We start from the raw sequence: 17,920 nt of genomic DNA on the forward strand, positions 1-17,920 counted from the left end.
CAGCCTGACAGTATATTAAAGGCTCCGAAGGGGAGGAAACTAACAGCAGCTCCAGGGAGAAACCTCAGGCACAGAAATCACCAGTGCCAAGGGACGTGTCCTGAGCCACCTCGATCTTCGCCATGAAGGCTCCCGTGTTACTGCTCATCCCTTTGCTGTGCCTGGCCAGAGCGGCTCCGCAAGGTGAGTGCCCTGGTTCACGTGTGCAGTTTTGTTTACATCTGGCCTGGCTCCATCTGGGGCAGCTGTGTCTGGGCACAACGGGGCTCAAGGTGGCAGATATAATAACCATATTGCAAAGGAGGCATCTCTAGGGTAACAGCCTCTGCTTTAGGGGGAGACCCCCCCCCAGTTCCTGTAGCCACGCCGTATGCTTCCAATTTACTGTCCACTTGTTTAGTTCCCAAGCTGCTGACTTGGGCGAAAAACTCCCAGTTACCCACCCGTCGCCTATGGTTTTCTAGGACAGACTCTTCCCGAAAGGGACAATAGTGCAGAAAGCCAGGGAACAGCCAGTCCCGGCTGCTTCTTCCATGCCTTTAGAGATAATGGTCTGATCTGGGGGGAGGTCACCGGTTTGAATCCAGCCCAGTAGGGCTTGAATGTCTGTTGCCATTTGATGGGTCTCAGCCCAGTTCCTGGGACAGTTTAAACCAACCCTTTGTTGGGAACCTCAGCAGAAATGCCAGCTCCGCCTGGGCCCTAGAGGATGAACATTCCCCCCGCTCCATGGAGACGGGGCCAGGCACGTGTAGGACGGGAAGCTTGCCCTGCTGGCGGGAAGCTTGCCCTGCTGGGACACTTGCTCTGTGGTTAGTCACCAGCCTCTCGGTCGCCTTCCTAGAAATTCACGCACAGGACAAGGCAGAGGAATCTCGTGCTTGTTATTCCAGGGCAGGCGCCCCTGCTGGCCCACATGGGGGGCCGGTAGCCCCATGCAAGGCAGGAGCGTGGGTTTCCTGGTGATGCTGGTCCCATTTCCATGGAGATGTCACCAAGCAACACCAGAGAGACAGCATTGTCTCTCACCAGACCAGGATGGGTGGAGGGGGCAGCAGAGGCCTTCTCAGCCTGGGATGCCCTTTTAGCAAGTCTATAGGCAGAGGTGGCAACAAAAGTGACAAGATTTAGGGGGTCCCAAAATAAGCCCCCCCCCCCAAATGGGTCGGGTTTTCTGAGGCGCACTCTGCATGGCTGGTCCCCCTACTTTTCGGTGGCTTTCGTCCGACACCAGAGCCAGGAGCTGCTCCTGAAAAGCCCAGGAAAATTCTGCCCTGCTTCGCTGTTAACCAACTCCTATCGTCTTGCAAATCTTTATCAGCTCTCTGGTGATCCCAATGGCCCCTTCTGACCTGGGAATCCAGGGATCCGTATTCAGCGCTGGGCAGGTTTTGAATTTGGAGCATAGTCGGCTGGCTCTGGAGGAGGGGTCCAGGTCCCAGAGCGGGTGGATTGGGAGAGGCTAAGGCACGTTGAGCAGGAGACCCGCTAAAAAGAGAACATGGTGCCATGCGTCTCAGAGGGGGGTGGCACGTGGGGCCGTAGCCCCCCCCCATGCCCACAGCACCGCGGTAGCACTCTGTTCTTAGCAGACTAGTTGGATTGGAGCTGGCGCGGGTACATCCCCCCCCGGCTGGGATCGGGAGGGATGCGCTGCCAGCTTCCCCTCTCGGAGTAAGGAGCGGAAGGATTCCTGGCCGCCACTGTTACGTTTGCTCAAGTTAGATAAGACTTTAGTGGTTTTTCCAGCCGGTTCTTTGGTGGCGTTTGACGAGATCTGCAGAGTCCTTGGCACACAGCTCAGAAGAAGAGCCAGGATCACCCGATGCTCACAGGCAGGGGAAGTTTAGAGGGTTAAAAGGGCTGTGCTGGTCAGCTCTGGGTCACAAGCTTTGTGTCCAGGCAGGGGCAGGACGTGCCAGCCAGCTTCCTTCCTGCTCCGGTTGTGACCCTGACTGGTCGAGCTCCTGTGCAAACGCAGCTGTTTATTTAAGTGCCTTGGCTTGCTTGAAGATTGACAAAGGTATTTAGGTGCCTAAAGATGCAGCTGGGAGCCTATGAGATTTGTGAATGTATCCTGCTTTGGTGCCCTACTCCCTTTGATAGTCAAGGGGAGTTAGGCACGTAACTCATTCAGGGGCTATTGTAAATTCAGCTCTGTGCCTTTGGCCTCTAGTCCTGTTTTTGCCATGCTGGTCTCTCTCCCGGATACTTATCAGGCCCCATCACTGAGCATGACACAGTCTTTAATGGATTTATCCTCACGTGCTATTATCCCCATTGAACAGGTGAGGGAAACTGAGGCACAGAGCAACTAAGTGACTTGCCCAGGGTCAGACAAGGAGTCTGTGGCAGAGCAGGGAATGGACTGCTGGTTTTCTAAATCCAAGACTAGAGCCCACCCTCTCTCTCCTGACTGAAGCCAGGGGGACCTCAGACAGTCCTACGTGGCTGGCCCCCATGTCATTGAAATTGTGATCTGAATGCCCCAGCCCAAGGCCTGAGTTCCCCCCTCTCATTATTGCCTGCTAAATATCTCTGGGCACCTTATCTCAGGCAGCAGCTCCACAACCTTCACAGGCTTCCTGCTCCTGCTTCAGGAATGTCATAAATAAATTGCTCCTGGGTCATCACAGTCTCCCAAAAGTCTAAGTGCAAATAACCCCAGCTGAACAAACTGAGCACAGGGAAATGAAGGCGGCCCAGCAACAGGCAAAGGAACCTGGCTAGCTCACCCATGATAATGTGTTAGGTGCTGTACGTGTACCCAGGAAGAGACAGGACCTTATGAAACATGCACTGAATGGTCCCTGGGTGGTTCTGTGTGCAGCGCCTGACATAATAGTGGCGCCCTGGTCTGTGACTGGGGCGCTTAAGCGCTACTGCAATACAAATAAATAGCAATCAGTATCATTGTCCCCCATGTTACAGATGAGGAAACTGAGGCACAGAGTAGGGAAGCGACTCTCCCAGGGTCACGCAGCGAGTCAATGATGGACCCAGGAATAGAACCCAGGAGTCCTGACTCTGGCTACAGTAACAGTTAGAAGAGAGGTAATTGCTACTCATGGTTAAGTGTCCAGTCAATCCCAACACCAAAGTGCTAAACTATGGAGAATTTAAAAAAAAACATCTCATGCTTCAGGGTATAAAACAATCACCGCTGGGGTCAGGAAGGCAGCCTGCTGCTCTGTGTATGCAGCATGGCACAGCTGGACCTGTGCATTGTGGTAGCTGTTATTGGCCCCTGCCAGGGACATGATCCAAGGCTGGGTGCACCACGGGTCTGAACTGGCATGGTGGTTCCCATGTCACTATAGTTACATTGTCCCCCAAGCCAACCAGTAACCAAGTCCAGAACTTCCAGGCGTACTTTAGGCAGTCGTACACTATACGTACCCATCTCTCTAGGTTCTTCTCTGGCGCCCATCATTGCGGTATCTGTTTACCTGTTCAGCAGAATCATTAGTTAGGAATCAGTAAGTGGGGTTTGATTCTCCCTCCCCACAAGAAAAATTTCATAATCTGTGATCGTGAGCATTTCCAAAGGGCCAGGTTACCTGCACGGGGACCTTGGCTAGAAGGTGACTATGGAGCGTCTGAGCATGTGTGTGGGTAAGAAAAGAAGCAATAGGATAAACTTCAGGCTGAGTAACAGGAGACCTTTCCTAGCAGTGATGTCTCCGGTTGTGGGAGCCCCATTGCTTGGGTTATTTTATAATGGACAGGGCTAAGCCTCAGAGACTATAATAGAGAATCAATCCCTGCCCTGTTGAGTTCACAGTCTGTCTAGACAAAGGGTGGGAGAAAGCAAGGGTTATTCTGCCCATTTTACAGATGATAATATTAATCTTTAGCTCTTACGTGACATTTCTCATCAGCAGATCTCAAAGTGCTTTACAAAGGTCAGTGTCATCACCCAATCTTACATGGGAGAAACTGAGGCACGGGGAGGTGAAATGGCTTGCCCAGGGTCACCCAGTAGGTCAGTAGCAGGGCCAGGATAGATTGTAGGTCTCTTGAATCCTAGCCCAATGCGCTATCCGCTATGCCACACTTCCTCCCTATTAAGGAGAAACTGAGGCATACAGCTATCACATGACTCGCTCAAGGCCACATGGACAGTTGGTGGCAGAGTCAAGAATCCAGGTCTCCTGAATCCCCATCCAGTGCTCTCATCGCAAGGCTTTTCCCATCACTAACTGCTGTGAATATCCCCAACACCCCCATGTCAATCTCTCCCCTCCACGCAGCCCAGCTCGGCTCTGTTCGGAATCTCTGATTCAGACAGTCTCTCAAATGTCTATCTGCCATTGGCGGTTGCCATATCTGCTTGTGTCAATAGGAGATTCCACCTCGTTAATTGCGGTTTGGCTTTGGGGCCCTAATGATGACACGCCTTGAAGCTTTGTATTCAATAATGGTTTCTTACACAACAGCCCTTTTGGCATTTTTGCTTATGGAAAAATCCTGGCAGGGTCTTTTGCCTAGTTCAGTAGTTTTCAGTCTGTGCTCTGTGGACTCCTGGCAGCCCGCAGACCATGTCGAACTTTTCCAAAGGGGGCCGCTCCTGCATTTGGAACTTCTTAGGAGTCTGCAAATGATAAAAGGTTGAAAACTGCCAGCCTTGCTGATTTCCTTGCATCTGTTATCTCAGGCTCTGGTCCTGTGCTCTGGGGCTTCGAGCGTTTTGTGTCAGTGTAGTCTGCGGGATTGGATCCAAGTTCTGAAAATTCCTAGATTCCAAGGCCAGAAGGGACCAGTGTGATCGTCTAGTCTGACCTCTTGGATAACCCTTGCCAGAGAATTTCATCCAGTTACCCCTGTATTGATCCCAGTAACTTGCATTTAACTAAAGCATCTTGCAGAAAGGCAAGTCTGGATTTGGATCAATGTATCTATTTGCTGCATTGATGGACTCTCGTTGTTTTCTGATCTCTGCACTGCCTTGGATTTAAAAACATGCAGCTGTGTAGAGACTCCTCTCTGGCGGGGCCTGGTTCAGGCCCCAGCCACGGCCGACACAGAGGTCATTGCACAAACCCTTATGCCCATGCTTAACTTTACTCATGCGTGGAGTCTCACCAGGTTCCTGGCACCCCTGAGCTCTGTGGGATGACTCAGGAGTCAGGGTGCATGCAGGATACTGCACCCTTAGGGAGGGGGCATGGCCATGGAGGAATCCATCCAAAGCCCCAGCCAGCTCTAGTGAGGTGCCAGCCTTCTGCTTCTGTACCTGTCTTCTGTGAACCCCATTTTCTCAGGATGCGGCTGATCCTCGCCATAAACTCCTTGGGAGAGGGAAGATCTAGGCCTTGTGTGCCTTTGAGACAAAGGGGAGAGGGGTGGGAAGCCAACGCCCCCGGTTTGCAGCAATGGGCGGTTCGGTGCAAATGTTTACACAGAGCCTGGAACTCCTGGGTTCTCATCCCCTGATTGACACTGGGATTGGCTGGCAGGGCCTGGCTCCCTTTCCCCCTGTGTACCGGGAAGGATACTCACTGTTCCCAGGACAAGAGGAAGGAGGGTTAGGCAATATTTGCTCAGCGATTGGAAGAAGATAATTGCTGTCTAAGTGCAGAGCATCTTGTGATCCCCAGGGGCAGGGCAGGTGCAGTAAGGCAAAGCAGGTTGGACCAGTCTGTTTGCAGAGACGGGCATGCTTGGATCTGTTATTGCACCTATAGTATCTATAGGCCCAGCTGAGATTAAGGCCCTCAGGGCACTGCACAGACCCAGAGTGATACATTGACAATCCAAGTAGACAACTGGTGAGAGGCAGAACAGAGCCAGCACATGACTTGCCTAGAATCGCGGCTCTGCCTCAACGCAGGGGGCTGGACTTGATGCCTTCGCAAGGTCCCGTCCAGCCCCGCGTTGCTACGGTTCGATGCACCCATGCAGCAGGTGTGTGGCAGGGCCGGGAATCTGGAACCCAGCTCTCTAGCTTGTTAGGCAATTTACCCTTTTGGATCCTCAGTAGCTATAGATCTGGTTTGTTATCAATTGAGTGAAAAGATGTGAGCGGTTGAGTAAGGGAGGCCTCTGGAGAGGAACTAAGGGGTTTTGCCTCCCAGGATCAGAGCCCAGGTCCATCCAATCCAGTTCCCTCTGTCAGAGGCTAGTAGGGGGCTGAAAACTGCTGCACGGGAGGGATTCTCTCATGGCTTTAGGGCCAGAGCCTGCTCCTTTTGCAGTCGATGGGAGTTTTGCCATTGGCTCTCATGGACCAGGCCTGTCAGGATGCGACTTTTAGAGCTGGCTGGAAAATGGGCTTTTTCCCCCCATAGAAAATCTTGACGTTTTGGTGCAAAGCTGCAAAAATTTTGATTTGAAAATGCTGCCCCATTGCCTCATGGGAGTTCTAGTTTTGGTGCCTCAGTCTCCTACTCGCAGTTGGACTACATCTCCTGGGATGCACCACAATGCGGCCCTGCTGAGCCATCCAGGATGCACCGTGGGAGTCCCTTGGCCACTGAACGGAAGGTGTAGTCCAGCTGGGGACCTGGCCCATGGAGGAGGAAGGGGGCATTCAGTGCCCAGGCCACAAATCCCATGAGGTCCTGCATCAGCGTTTCCAAATGGAATTTTCTGCTGACTTTGCTGGTTTTCGGGTTTTGAAAGCAAAATTCACATTGCCTGCAGAAGGCAAATACGTGCTGTGAAAAATGCTGTTTGCTCAAAAAGCCAATTTTCCCTCAAAAAATGGTGTGAAGAGAAAATCCACTCCCCCCACCCCCCTGCCTTCAGTTACTCTCCACGCTGGTCCCTTCTCTGACATTCTACATCCTTATCTGGGGCTGTGTTTTTTCTGTTCTTTTCCTTTTTTTCTTTTGTGTACTATATTTTGTGTATTACCTGGCCTGGAGCTGCTCACTTCGCTCATCTCCCAGGCCTAACCCTGGCACCCTGGGTATGAAACCTGGCAGGTCACTCGTTAGTTGCTCTTTTCATCCATCTGTGCCTCAGTTTCCCCTGTCTCTAATGGGGATAATGGTGCCAGCCTCACAAAGGAGGCTGTGACGCCGCCAGGAGTTTTCACCACTGCCAACCCCAAGCATTTAAAACTCATGACTCAGGCCTCAAAAAACTCATGAGCACTAGTGCAAAGTGGGTGTGTAACTCTGCCAGATAGCACTTTGCGCGGGCGTGAATGACGGCATAAGATGCAGGAAAACAGACCTCTGGGTTCTGCACCTCTGTGGCGGAGCCGCCCTATTGCTAAGGAGATCTGAGCCCTGGTACTTCAGCTAAGCTCTCGCTCCCAGGGATCAGCAGGGGACTTCCCCTGAGGGCAGCGCGTCCCATCGCTGCCTCCTGCAGGGTTTCTTGCACCTTCCCGTGGAGCCGCTAGCATCTGCTCCTGGCCAGCCAAGGGCTCCTTTCCATTGGAAGCAGCATCTCTCAGCTAATCAATTCCCTGCCCTGGCAGAGGCCTGGGGCATTGGCGTGACCTTTGCACGGCAGGTTACTCTCCTGGGGACTGAATGTTTAGTTGAGCTGGAGTCGCTGGTGCAGTCAAGAGTTTGCAGGGTGAAATGCGCTGCTCTATGTAACACGGGAAGTCAGGCAGGGAGCCTGGATGGTCCCTTCTGACCGTACGCTCTGCACAGTCTTGCCCTTCGCTTCTCCTTCCCCTTCCTCCTGCTGCAGCTGCGTGAGCCTGAGTAAAGCTGAGCTGTCACTGCGAGCAGCCGTTCTCCCCACGCTTTGCCCTTGTGCCGACCTAATGCACGAGTGGCCCAGTGGCACAACCCAGGCAGCTGGAGGCTGCAGATGCTGCTGCTCCTCAATCCCGACCCGCAGCCCCCTGCTATCCAAACCCGGGGCTCCCCACACACCGCTGTGCCCCAATCCCGATCCACAGCCCCCTGCTATCCAAACCCGGGGCTCCCCACACACCGCTCTGCCGCTGTGTCCCAATCCCGACCCGCAGCCCCCTGCTATCCAAACCCGGGGCTCCCCACACACCGCTCTGCCGCTGTGCCCCAATCCTGACCCGCAGCCCCCTGCTATCCAAACCCGGGGCTCCCCACACACCGCTGTGCCCCAATCCCGACCCGCAGCCCCCTGCTATCCAAACCCGGGGCTCCCCACACACCGCTCTGCCGCTGTGCCCCAATCCCGACCCGCAGCCCCCTGCTATCCAAACCCGGGGCTCCCCACACACCGCTCTGCCGCTGTGCCCCAATCCCGACCCGCAGCCCCCTGCTATCCAGCCTGTGCCTGCTGCTCAGGGTGAGTGGGTGGTGTGTGGATTAACCTGTGACTAATGCAGACCTGGTTAAGGTTTCCCATCTCTGGGTTTATCTCCTCATCCTCTATCTGACTATGCTGGTTACCAGCCACTTTTCCACGAAAGGAGATTAACAGCATTTAAGTGGGGATGGGCCCAGAGCTGGGGTGGGGGGAGGGCTGGCATAGCACCATCACTCACTCTGAGGTCCCCTGGGTCCTGCCAGTGGGGCCAGTAGGGTGACCGGATAGCAAGTGTGAAAAATCGGGACTCTTTTTGTTTCTGGGTAGTGGGTGGGGGGGTATAGTCGTGTATATGAGAGATCCCCATATTAGGGGCTTTATCTGGTCACCTTAGTTGCTAGTTCTGGCAGTTTGATCACAAATGTCACAATCATTGGTGTTTCTCATAAAGCCCCAGTTCCCAGAGTCCTGGGATTATGGGACAGTCTCTGCTTTTCTTCTTCTTTTTTCAATAAGAAAGTTTCTAACCCTGGCAGTTGGGAGAAAAGCAGGAAAACGCCCCCCCAGCGGCTAACCTTTACAGCCAAAAGGGACAATCAGTGTCACAGGGCTGGCATCTCCCGAGAGCTGGAGATCTTCTCAAAGCCCAAGCTCCTGGAGTCAGGGGAATTTGGTGAGCGTTTCTGTATGGCTCAGGGCTTAGGGCACTAGCTAGAACATGAGAAACCCTGGGCCAGTTCCTTACTCTGCTACAGACCCTTGTGTGACCTTAGCCTCTGTGCCTCAGTTTCCCCAGCTGTACAATGAGGTAATAGCCCTGCCCTATGCTGCGGGGCCATTGGGAAGATAAACACATTGAAGGCTGCAAAGCACTCTGGCCCCACTGAGGAAAAGGCTGTATAACCGCAAGAGACGACTCTTACTCAACTTCTAGTTCTTGAGGGCACAGAGAAAAGCCGCAGAGCAGGACCCCCAAGGGCTCCGGCCCCAGGCCGCCAAGAAAGGGACCCTTCCCCCCATTAGATCTTGTAATTTCTGAGCCAGACCCCTGATCTCCTGGCATGGCGGCACTGGGTCCAGCCGCTCACCGCGTCTTTTGTTCCTCTCTCAGATGGCCAAGAGGAGCTGCCCGACGCAACAGCCGAGGACCTGCTCCAGAGCGAAGTGATCCCGGAGTTGCCCCTGGACTGGGAGCAAGGTGAGCTGGGAGGAGGGTGCTGGCCCTTCCAACTCCTCCTGCCCTGCCGGGCGGGTTCCACTGGGTGACACCAGCCTGGCTGGGGAATCGCGGGCAGAAGGAGAAAGCACTGGAGGTGGGGTGGGGGGAGCACATCCAGGCCATGCCAAATGATGCCCCCTCCCCGCAGATAACCTGGGGCCCTGGCTTTGTCCAAAGGGGCTGGGATCTGGCTGTGTTACCCTGCTCCGTGGGCTGGCTCACTCGCTCCCCTGCTTCAATGGGGGCAGTGGGTCCAGTTTGGGTCCAGTCCTGGCTCCGCCTAGCACCGGCCTGGCACGCTTCTTTGGGGCCAGAGCCGGGAGCAGCATCCCAGTGCGACCGGGCCAGAGCCATACCAACTTCCCACCGCAGAGCACGCCCCAGCTCCCGGCCACTCCCGCTGATGTGCAGCTCCCTCTGGGGTGGAGCTCAGTAGCTGTCGGCCAGGGATTTAGGGAGGCTGAAGGATTTGGCCAGGAGCCCAGGGTGGCCCCAGGGGGTCAGGATGGAACTAGGGGGGATGAGTGCCCCCTGGAGGGTGCTCTCCGGTCCTAGTTCAGCCTCCTCGTGTTTGAGCCGGGAATGGGACAGGCTGACGGGACCCCTGGGAAGCCGAGCGGGGCCTGGCCCTGATTGCAGGCTTGTGAACTTGCTTTCCCTCCGCCGTAGGGCCCATCCTGGTCCGTGGGGCCCCTCTGGCTGGGGAGGCCATGCTGCAGACCAGAGTTGAAGGCCCCCGCATCACCACCTGTGGCAACGGCCCCTCCTGCCGGGCCCAGCCCTGGGGTCACAAGCTGGATGACTTCCCGCCGGCCCGCCCCAGTGCCAGCAACATCGACAACATCTGCCTGGAGGGGAGGAAGAAGGTGTCGTACGGGCCCACGAACCTGCCCCAGACGGGGTTCTCCCACCTCAGGCGCCAAGGCAATGCCATCAACCTCCTGGAGGCCGGCCTGGAGCGGTGCTGCCCGCAGGCCGAGCGCCTGGGCTGTGCAGAGAGCGCGGTGAGTCCCTGGGCTCCAGCTGCCCCGTGGAGCCGCTGTGTTACAGCAGCACCCAGCTGAGCTCTGGCGGGGGCGGGGGGGCACCTACACCTGCTTTGGGAGAGACGGTCCCTGACCCTCAGGCCAACAAGACAAAGGGCGGGAGGGGAAACTGAGGCACGAGGGTGGGTGTGACGTAGCCAGAATCCGTGGCAGAGCCAGCAACTAAACCCAGCTCTCTGAAGTCCTGGCCTGTTGCCCTTATCACGAGGCCACGCTGCCCCTCTCTCAAGGAAGGATCCTGTGAGGGATCACTAGGGAGGGGGAGAGGCTTTGGGACAGTGCAGGAAACAGCCCCACTGAGAGACCTAGAGCCATTCGCAGGGCTGGTGATAGGACCTGGAGAGCCAGGCCTGGGTCCCCAAGGTGGGCACAGCATGGGCACTGCGGGATTCCCTGGAGGGGGACCCCTCTCGCTATGCCAGGGGAGCGCCGTCTCCAGGGGCCATTCAACCCTCGCCCTCTGGGCTGCGGCTGCCAGCTAGGGGCCGATTGTGTTGGCTGGGAGCCAGACAGAGACCCGGCAAACACATCCCAGCAGCCACCCGCCGCTGAGCTGCGGCTGCTCCCAGCTTGGGCGCGATGGAGGGGAAGCCAGTCACCTGGAGGGCAAAGTGCTCCTTGCCCAGAGCTGGGACGGGTTCTGGGGTGAGTGGAGGGCTCTGGGGTGCTGGAGGGGCTCTGGGCCCCCACCGGGGCGTCCCACTGACTGCCTCCCTCCCTCCGGCAGTGGAAGGAAGCCCTGGAGCAGTTCTGTAACGACGAGTTCTCGGTGAAGACCAAGCACTACCACTGCTGCAAGCGGGAGGGCACCGACCGGGAGCTTTGCTTCGCCAGCGAGGCCCCGAACCCCAGCTACAACGCTAACGTTGGCAGCACCGTGCCCCCCAGTGCCAGGCTGTGGCCCAGGATGCCCGAGATCTCCTTCCCGCCCGGCGAGCCCACCGCCAGCAACATCAAGAACATCTGTCGGCTGCGCAAATTCCGACCCGTCTACCTGCCCAGCGCCATCCCCACCACGGGCTACGGCTGGTTCCAGCGCCAGGCCCGCGCCATCACCCGCCTGGAGAACGACTGCAAGAAGTGCTGCAAGAACGAGAACGTCGACTGTGCTCACGCCGCGGTGAGGGGGGGCTCGGCACGGGGCTGGGGGGGACAAGCCCGAGGGAGGGGGGCAGCGGGTGCCAATCCCAAGGGGCCATCGGCGAGGGGGGGAGGAGTTTGTCCCAGCCCAGCCTCCCTGGTGCTCTTGGTCTGTGTTCAGTCCCGGGGCAAGGGGGTGAGGGGGTTTGTTACATTGTGTTCTCTCCCCTCCCCCTGCACCCCATTTTCATATAAAGCCCGGAGGGGGCTCTGCCTGGCCCATTTCTGTTCTGGCAGGAGCAGGAATGACTGGGGGGCCAGGCTGGCTCCCTGGCTGTCTCTCTGTGCTGGGTACAGATCAGGTGCTAAGCAAATGCGATCCCGGGGGCATTCCAGGAACCAGGAATATTCGGGGGCTTTCGGTCACACCTGGAAGGCCCCGACTTGAGCTCAGGGCCCAATGGTGCCGCCCAGCCACGGAGACATTCTCCGCCCCAGAGAGTTCAGCCGGTGGCTAGACAAAGGCAGAGTTATTATCCGAGCCCAGGCTGACCCATGAGGGCAGCGGCAGAGCTGGGAATAGGACCCAGGCGTCCTGTGTCCCACGCTGCAGCCTCAGCCACCCGTCCAGCCTCTGGCACTGGCAGAATTGTGGCCTGTTCCCTCTGTGCATGGCTTCTCTTGCTCTCTCTAGTGGGAGAAGGCCCTGGCTCAGTTCTGCAAGCAGGAGCTGTCGGTGAAGACCAAACCCCACCAGTGCTGCAAGGAGGCTGAAGGCAAGGCCAGGTTCAGCTGTTTCTCCAGCCAGGCCCCAAACCCGGCCTACGACAAGGAGATCCAGGCTGTCACCCTGGGCGTGGTGACCCCGGCGCTCCTGGACGTGCTGTGTGGGGAAATCAAGCTCTTCACTAAACAGTGAGTCTGACCCGCAGACATTCCCCAGGCCTCCTGGGGAATTAGCTTCCCCCGCCAGAGAATGGGGATGTCGAAACACAAGAGACTTGCCCAGGCTCAAAATGGAGCCAGCAGCAGAGCAAAGAAGCCAGGAGTTGTCCTGAACTCCTAATCCCCATCCTCCCTTCCCAGAGCTGGGAACAGAACCCAGGAGTCCTGACTCCCAGCCCCACCCCCGCTCTACCCACTAGACCCCACTCCCTCCTAGCACTGGGACTAGAACCCAGGAGTCCTGACTCCCAGCCCCACCCCCGCTCTATTCACTAGACCCCACTCCATCCTAGCACTGGGACTAGAACCCAGGAGTCCTGACTCCCAGCCCCACCCCGCTCTACCCACTAGACCCCACTCCATCCTAGCACTGGGACTAGAACCCAGGAGTCCTGACTCCCAGCCCCACCCCCGCTCTATTCACTAGACCCCACTCCATCCTAGCACTGGGACTAGAACCCAGGAGTCCTGACTCCCAACCCCACCCCCGCTCTACCCACTTAGACCCCACTCCCTCCTAGCACTGGGACTAGAACCCAGGAGTCCTGACTCCCAGCCCCACCCCCGCTCTATTCACTAGACCCCACTCCATCCTAGCACTGGGACTAGAACCCAGGAGTCCTGACTCCCAGCCCCACCCCGCTCTACCCACTAGACCCCACGCCCTCCTAGCACTGGGACTAGAAGCCAGGAGTCCTGATTCCCAGCCCCACCCCTGCTCTACCCACTAGACCCCACTCCCTCCTAGCACTGGGACTAGAACCCAGGAGTCCTGACTCCCAGCGCCATCCTCGCTCTACCCACTGGACCCATCAGGTAGGCTCGCTGTGACGGTTGCCATCTGTAATGCCCGAGCAGCGCAGGGCAGTGGCCTATAGAAAGATAGAGGGGCCTGGGAAGGAATTAATCCAGCCTGCGCCAGGTGCTGGCAAAACAGAGGCTCAATTTCTGGGTTAGCGGTTGGATTAGCGAGGCTGCAGCGCCGCCTTCTGGCCACGAGGAAAGAAGCAAATCCCCCCATATGGGGTTTTTCCAGCCAGGGTTTGCTCTGATTACATGCAGCTTGTTTTCGATCCAGCTTCACGCCAGGCATGAATTATTTAGCCAGAGTAGAATCCCATCCACACCTCTCACTCCTCCGCTCCCCACCACGCGCTCCATGCCCCGGTGCGAGCCTCACCGTGGGATTTTCCTGGTGCGAGGGGAATTGCTGGTAGTGGGGCTTTGCTGGGAGTGACGTCCGCAGGGACAGAGCCCAGGGTCTGTCCTGGCCCCATATCGCTGGGGCAGAATCTTTGCCCTGTGTTCAAGGAACAGGCCAGACCCCCAGCCAATGTAGGTCAGCGCAGCCCCATTGACTCCACCTATTTTGCTCTCTCCACTGAACGTCCTGATGAGGAAACAGGCCAGGAAGATCCCACTTGCTGTCCAATCCCAGGTGGCTTCTATGGAACAGCAGTGACCTGGTGGGAAGGCCCAGGCCAGGGAGCTGAGAGACCCAGGACCTGGCTCTCTGTTGCATTTACACCAGTGTAAAGCGCTGATCTGATTCGGTAGCATGTTACATGCACTTTGCATTCGCTTGGCAGGGTGTAAATGACAAGCCCAGGTGCAGTGTGATGGAGAATCTATTCTGGTCTCTCCCACAGGCGTCCGTCAGCAACCTTAGGCAAATCACTTAAACTTTCCGGGCCAGATCTTCAGATAGGCTAAACTTGAAGCTTGTGGAGCGCCACTGAAATCTCCCCAGGCACTTTACAGGCTGTGTATGCTGGGTTCACACACCTGCCGCCGAAATGCAGCTGCCTCTGGGGAGGAATGCTGCAGCTGTTTAACAGCGCACAGCAACGTGATGCTGCAGTTTACAACAGGAAGTGCATAAGAATGCAGCATCCGATTGACTCCACCTGGAGAATTTAGGGAGACAGGACATAATTCAGTGAGGTCGTATTTAAATGCGGATTCTCCGTGACTGCAAAAGAACAGGATCTTAGTTTCATGTCTCCACTAATAGGGGGGCACCTCTGGCAGCGCAGCGCCCTCTAGAGCATGATGCTGGGTATATTCCAGTACTCGCCAGACAGGCTGCTGGTTAGCCCAAGCCCTGAGCTCTAGTCATGGGTACAAACTACTCTCTTCTTGTTACTAGGAAACCAATCCCAAACATGATCCAGAGCATGACGAAGCCCTGCTGCAGCCTTCAGGGTGAGGAGAGGACTCAGTGTGCAGAGAAAGAGGTGAGTGCAAGGGAGGGGGGCTGCGGTTATCAAATAGACCCTGCTGTAGGCACACAACGTGGTGATTAAAAGGCTGGAGAGCCGTGGCATTGCTGCCCTGGGCAGAGAGAGGAAGGATAGTGCAATGGTCAGGGTGGATCCTCTGTGATGCCCAAGACCGGGGTTCAATTCCTGCCTTGCCAGACTCCCCGCGTGACCTTGGGATGTCACTCTGTCTCTCTGGGGCACAGTGCGGGTAATGGTCAGGCCCTGCCTCCCGACGGGCCCATCAGGGTAAATACCAAGAGGTGCTCAGATACTGAGAGCCAGGCAAGGACCTCAGCTAGAAGCAGTGTTAGTAGCGGGAGACGTGTCTACACACAAGTCCGCACCACCGAGGTCAAGGACAGCTTAGACCAGCTGAGGGCTGCTGTCCCCCGGGAGCTAACATCAGCCGTGAGGTGTGAAAAACCCACCCCAACAAGAGCCGGAGTGGTGTCGGCCTCAACCTGGTGCAGATAGTGCCAGGCCGACCGCCTCTCGGTGTCTAGATCTGCCACTGGAGCGGTCTAGGTGTAGACGGACCCCGAGGCTTTGCCTGGTTTGTGCTCTGGGGGGGAACCCTCCTGTCTCAGTGGCTCATTACCTGCAGGGCTGCTGGACAAATTCACACCTCGGTCATTTCTGCTAAACCAAACCATGCTGGAGTGAGGGCAGCCGGTCAGAACCAGCATTGGTTTGATTCAGGTTGGCTTTGAAAGCACCTTACCCTTCCCCCCGTGAGAGATCTGGCACCCCAGGGGCGGTGCGTGAATCGCTGCAGGCGGACCTGGGTATCTGGGTTACCTCATGTAACCTGGCGGCCTGTACCTCCTGCCAGTGCCCCCTGCCTCCTAGATCTAAGTGTTAAGGTCATAGCAGGCTGGCACCACTTACCCTTGGACTCGCATGGGCTTGGCAGGCGCCCAGCCTGGCTGAGCAGCGCAGCCACCGTGTCCTCCCATCATAACACCTGGCTGTGAAACCCAGGCCCCCCTGGTTCTGCACGGCGCTCGGGATCGGAGCTTTGGTTTCCTGTGGCGCAGGGGGGTGAAAATGGGCGCTGGCTGGGGAAAGGGGGAGGTTGGAGGTGAGCTGCCCCGTGCACTGAATCGCTGCGGGCTTTTGTGTGCAAAGATGAGCCACTGCTTGTGTTATTTTGGAACCGGGGGGAGGGGAGGGGTGTAATGTGCTGCGAGGGCTCCCCTGGGGTGAGGGTGCAGGGAGATGGTATTTCAGAGCTCAGGACATGCCCATAACTCGGGAGGTGGGGGGAGTTTATCGCCATAGTACAGAGGCAGGAAACTGAGGCACAGAGGAGGAAAATGGCTTGTTCAAGGTCATGCAGTGAGAGACTGGTGCCGCTGGAGGTAGAACCCAGGAGTCCTGACCCCTAGTGCCCTCGGGTGACTGACTTGCTGCGTGTCCCAGGCCTCGGCTCTAACCGCCTCTGCTCACTGCTCTCCCCAGAAAGCCCTTTCCATCGCCGCCCTGTGCACCACCCAGAAGGACTCCTGGAAGGACAAGGATCAGTGCTGCTCCCAGGAAGAGGAGGAGGACAGAGCCGACTGCTTCAACGCCAGCTACCTGGCCAGCATCTTCCTGGCCAGCACGGGCCTGGGGCAGGTCCCCAGCGAGCCGAGTGCGGCGCCCTGAAACGACAGAAAGACCCAGAACTGTCTCCCTTGCACATTCGCGTATCACTATGCCCCCTTCTCCCCCGCGCTCCCCCCAGCTGTTTCCAGCCCAGAGCTGAGCGGCAGCTGGCCATTGTTGTCCTGGCCTTCGCTCTCGAAGAACGTGAGCACTGAGGAGATGCTTGAGGGATTCCGCCAGCGCTTGGCTCCCTTCTGGATTGTGTTTTAACGCCGATCCCCTGGGCCCTGGCTCCAGCTGCGTTTCTCTGATCTTGAGACAGCCCTGTCCCTGCTCCAATCCCCATCCCCTGGGGTGGCAGCAACAGATGAGCCCAGGTTCTTGTGTCCCATCCCCCCAGCCCTGTATCCTGCCTGACCCCCCGTCCCCCCCAGTTGCAAGCTGTGGCCCTCTCTTCTGCAACACGTACGCAAAAGGCCCTTAACGCGGGTTGATTCCTTCACGGAGCCAGGAGAGCGTGGAGGCTTTGAGATGGGAGCTGAGTGGGTGGGTTGGGCCGCACCTAGCAGCCAGCGACCCCTACTGGCCGGCTTGGAGCTTTCGGGCGGCGAGAGGCAGCCATCCAACCGGCTGGCTGGCGGCTCTCTGGGAGCGTGATACGGAGCAGCAGGATCTGCACTCTGGGGTCCTTCTGGGAGCTGATTCTGAGCAGGGCGTCGAAGGGGAGCCGCAGTTTATGTGGATTCAGCCTGAACCAGCCGGTCGGTCTCCTGGGAGAGCCTGGGCTTGGGTTTTGTACAGACTGAGGTGGGCGAGAAGCAGGGAGTTGGGGAGCGACGGAGGGGACTAAACACCCGAGCTGCTTCTCCCGTGAGCCGTCGGGCAGCTGGCCCTGGGGCCTGTGCCCCGGGGCAGCGTAGCTAGGAGAGCCCCTTTCCCCTTGATCCAATTTGTCAGCCCTGGGGGGAACCCATCACCCCCCGCTCTGTGCAGTGGGAGGGCCTGCTCAGCATTCTTCGCTAGCGCCCGAGCTGGCTTTGGGGGTGCGCATGGCAGCGGGATCCTGATCTCCCGGTGGCTCTGTGGTGTCCCCTTGCACTTGTAACCTGTGTTTGTACTTAGCCCGGAGACTGTATCAACTCTTCTCTGCCAAAGGCTCTAGGGAGATTCCTAATAAACCTTTTTGATGAGTAACCTGGACTCTCTCCCGTCTGTTCCCAGCCACCCTTGGGATTCCTGCTCTTTTCTAGCCCCTGTAGTGTATCTGATGGACCTGCCTTTCCTCTCTGCTCCAGGAAATTTTCCTGGGTAGTTTTGCACAGTGGTTCTGGGGCTTTATTGGTGAATTGGCTACAAGAGACCCCCCTCTCTGCTGTGGGCCTGCCACCAGCCACGTGGGTGATGCGTGAGTGTGGCGGTCCCACGTTCTAATTCTCTGGGCTCGGCTTCTAAAGGAATGTGACACCATGTTTGGCCCTTTGCAAACCTTGAGCACCCAAGCGCCCCCTTTCTCCACCCTGCTATCAAGGTGGGGTCCGGAGTGTGGCCCATTCAATTTGAGGGATTGGTCCTGTTTCTCT

The 17,920-nt window shown here is 57.1% G+C and overlaps 1 protein-coding gene across 1 annotated transcript; it reads left to right on the plus strand.

Annotated features, from left to right (window-relative positions):
- Positions 1–17,534, plus strand: ECM1 (extracellular matrix protein 1). The gene is made up of 7 exons (XM_030542452.1): positions 1–183; positions 9,311–9,397; positions 10,088–10,422; positions 11,192–11,584; positions 12,239–12,459; positions 14,639–14,726; positions 16,215–17,534. Exons 1-7 carry the CDS (start codon positions 123–125, stop codon positions 16,398–16,400), a joined length of 1,371 nt encoding a protein of 456 aa, XP_030398312.1. The 5' UTR covers positions 1–122; the 3' UTR covers positions 16,401–17,534.
- Positions 17,535–17,920: the final 386 nt, after the last annotated feature.

Source organism: Gopherus evgoodei, chromosome 24 (genome assembly GCF_007399415.2).
Source record: "Gopherus evgoodei ecotype Sinaloan lineage chromosome 24, rGopEvg1_v1.p, whole genome shotgun sequence".
In the NCBI taxonomy this organism is placed as follows: domain Eukaryota; kingdom Metazoa; phylum Chordata; order Testudines; family Testudinidae; genus Gopherus; species Gopherus evgoodei.

What these genes read in the sequence shown, in the direction of transcription:
- ECM1 (XM_030542452.1), top strand. Translation starts at nt 123, where the DNA reads ATGAAGGCTCCCGTGTTACTGCTCATCCCTTTGCTGTGCCTGGCCAGA. An exon ending in TGGGCTGTGCAGAGAGCGCG is followed by an intron (nt 10,423 to 11,191) that starts GTGAGTCCCTGG and finishes TCCCTCCGGCAG; the next exon opens with TGGAAGGAAGCCCTGGAGCA. An exon ending in ATCAAGCTCTTCACTAAACA is followed by an intron (nt 12,460 to 14,638) that starts GTGAGTCTGACC and finishes TCTTGTTACTAG; the next exon opens with GAAACCAATCCCAAACATGA.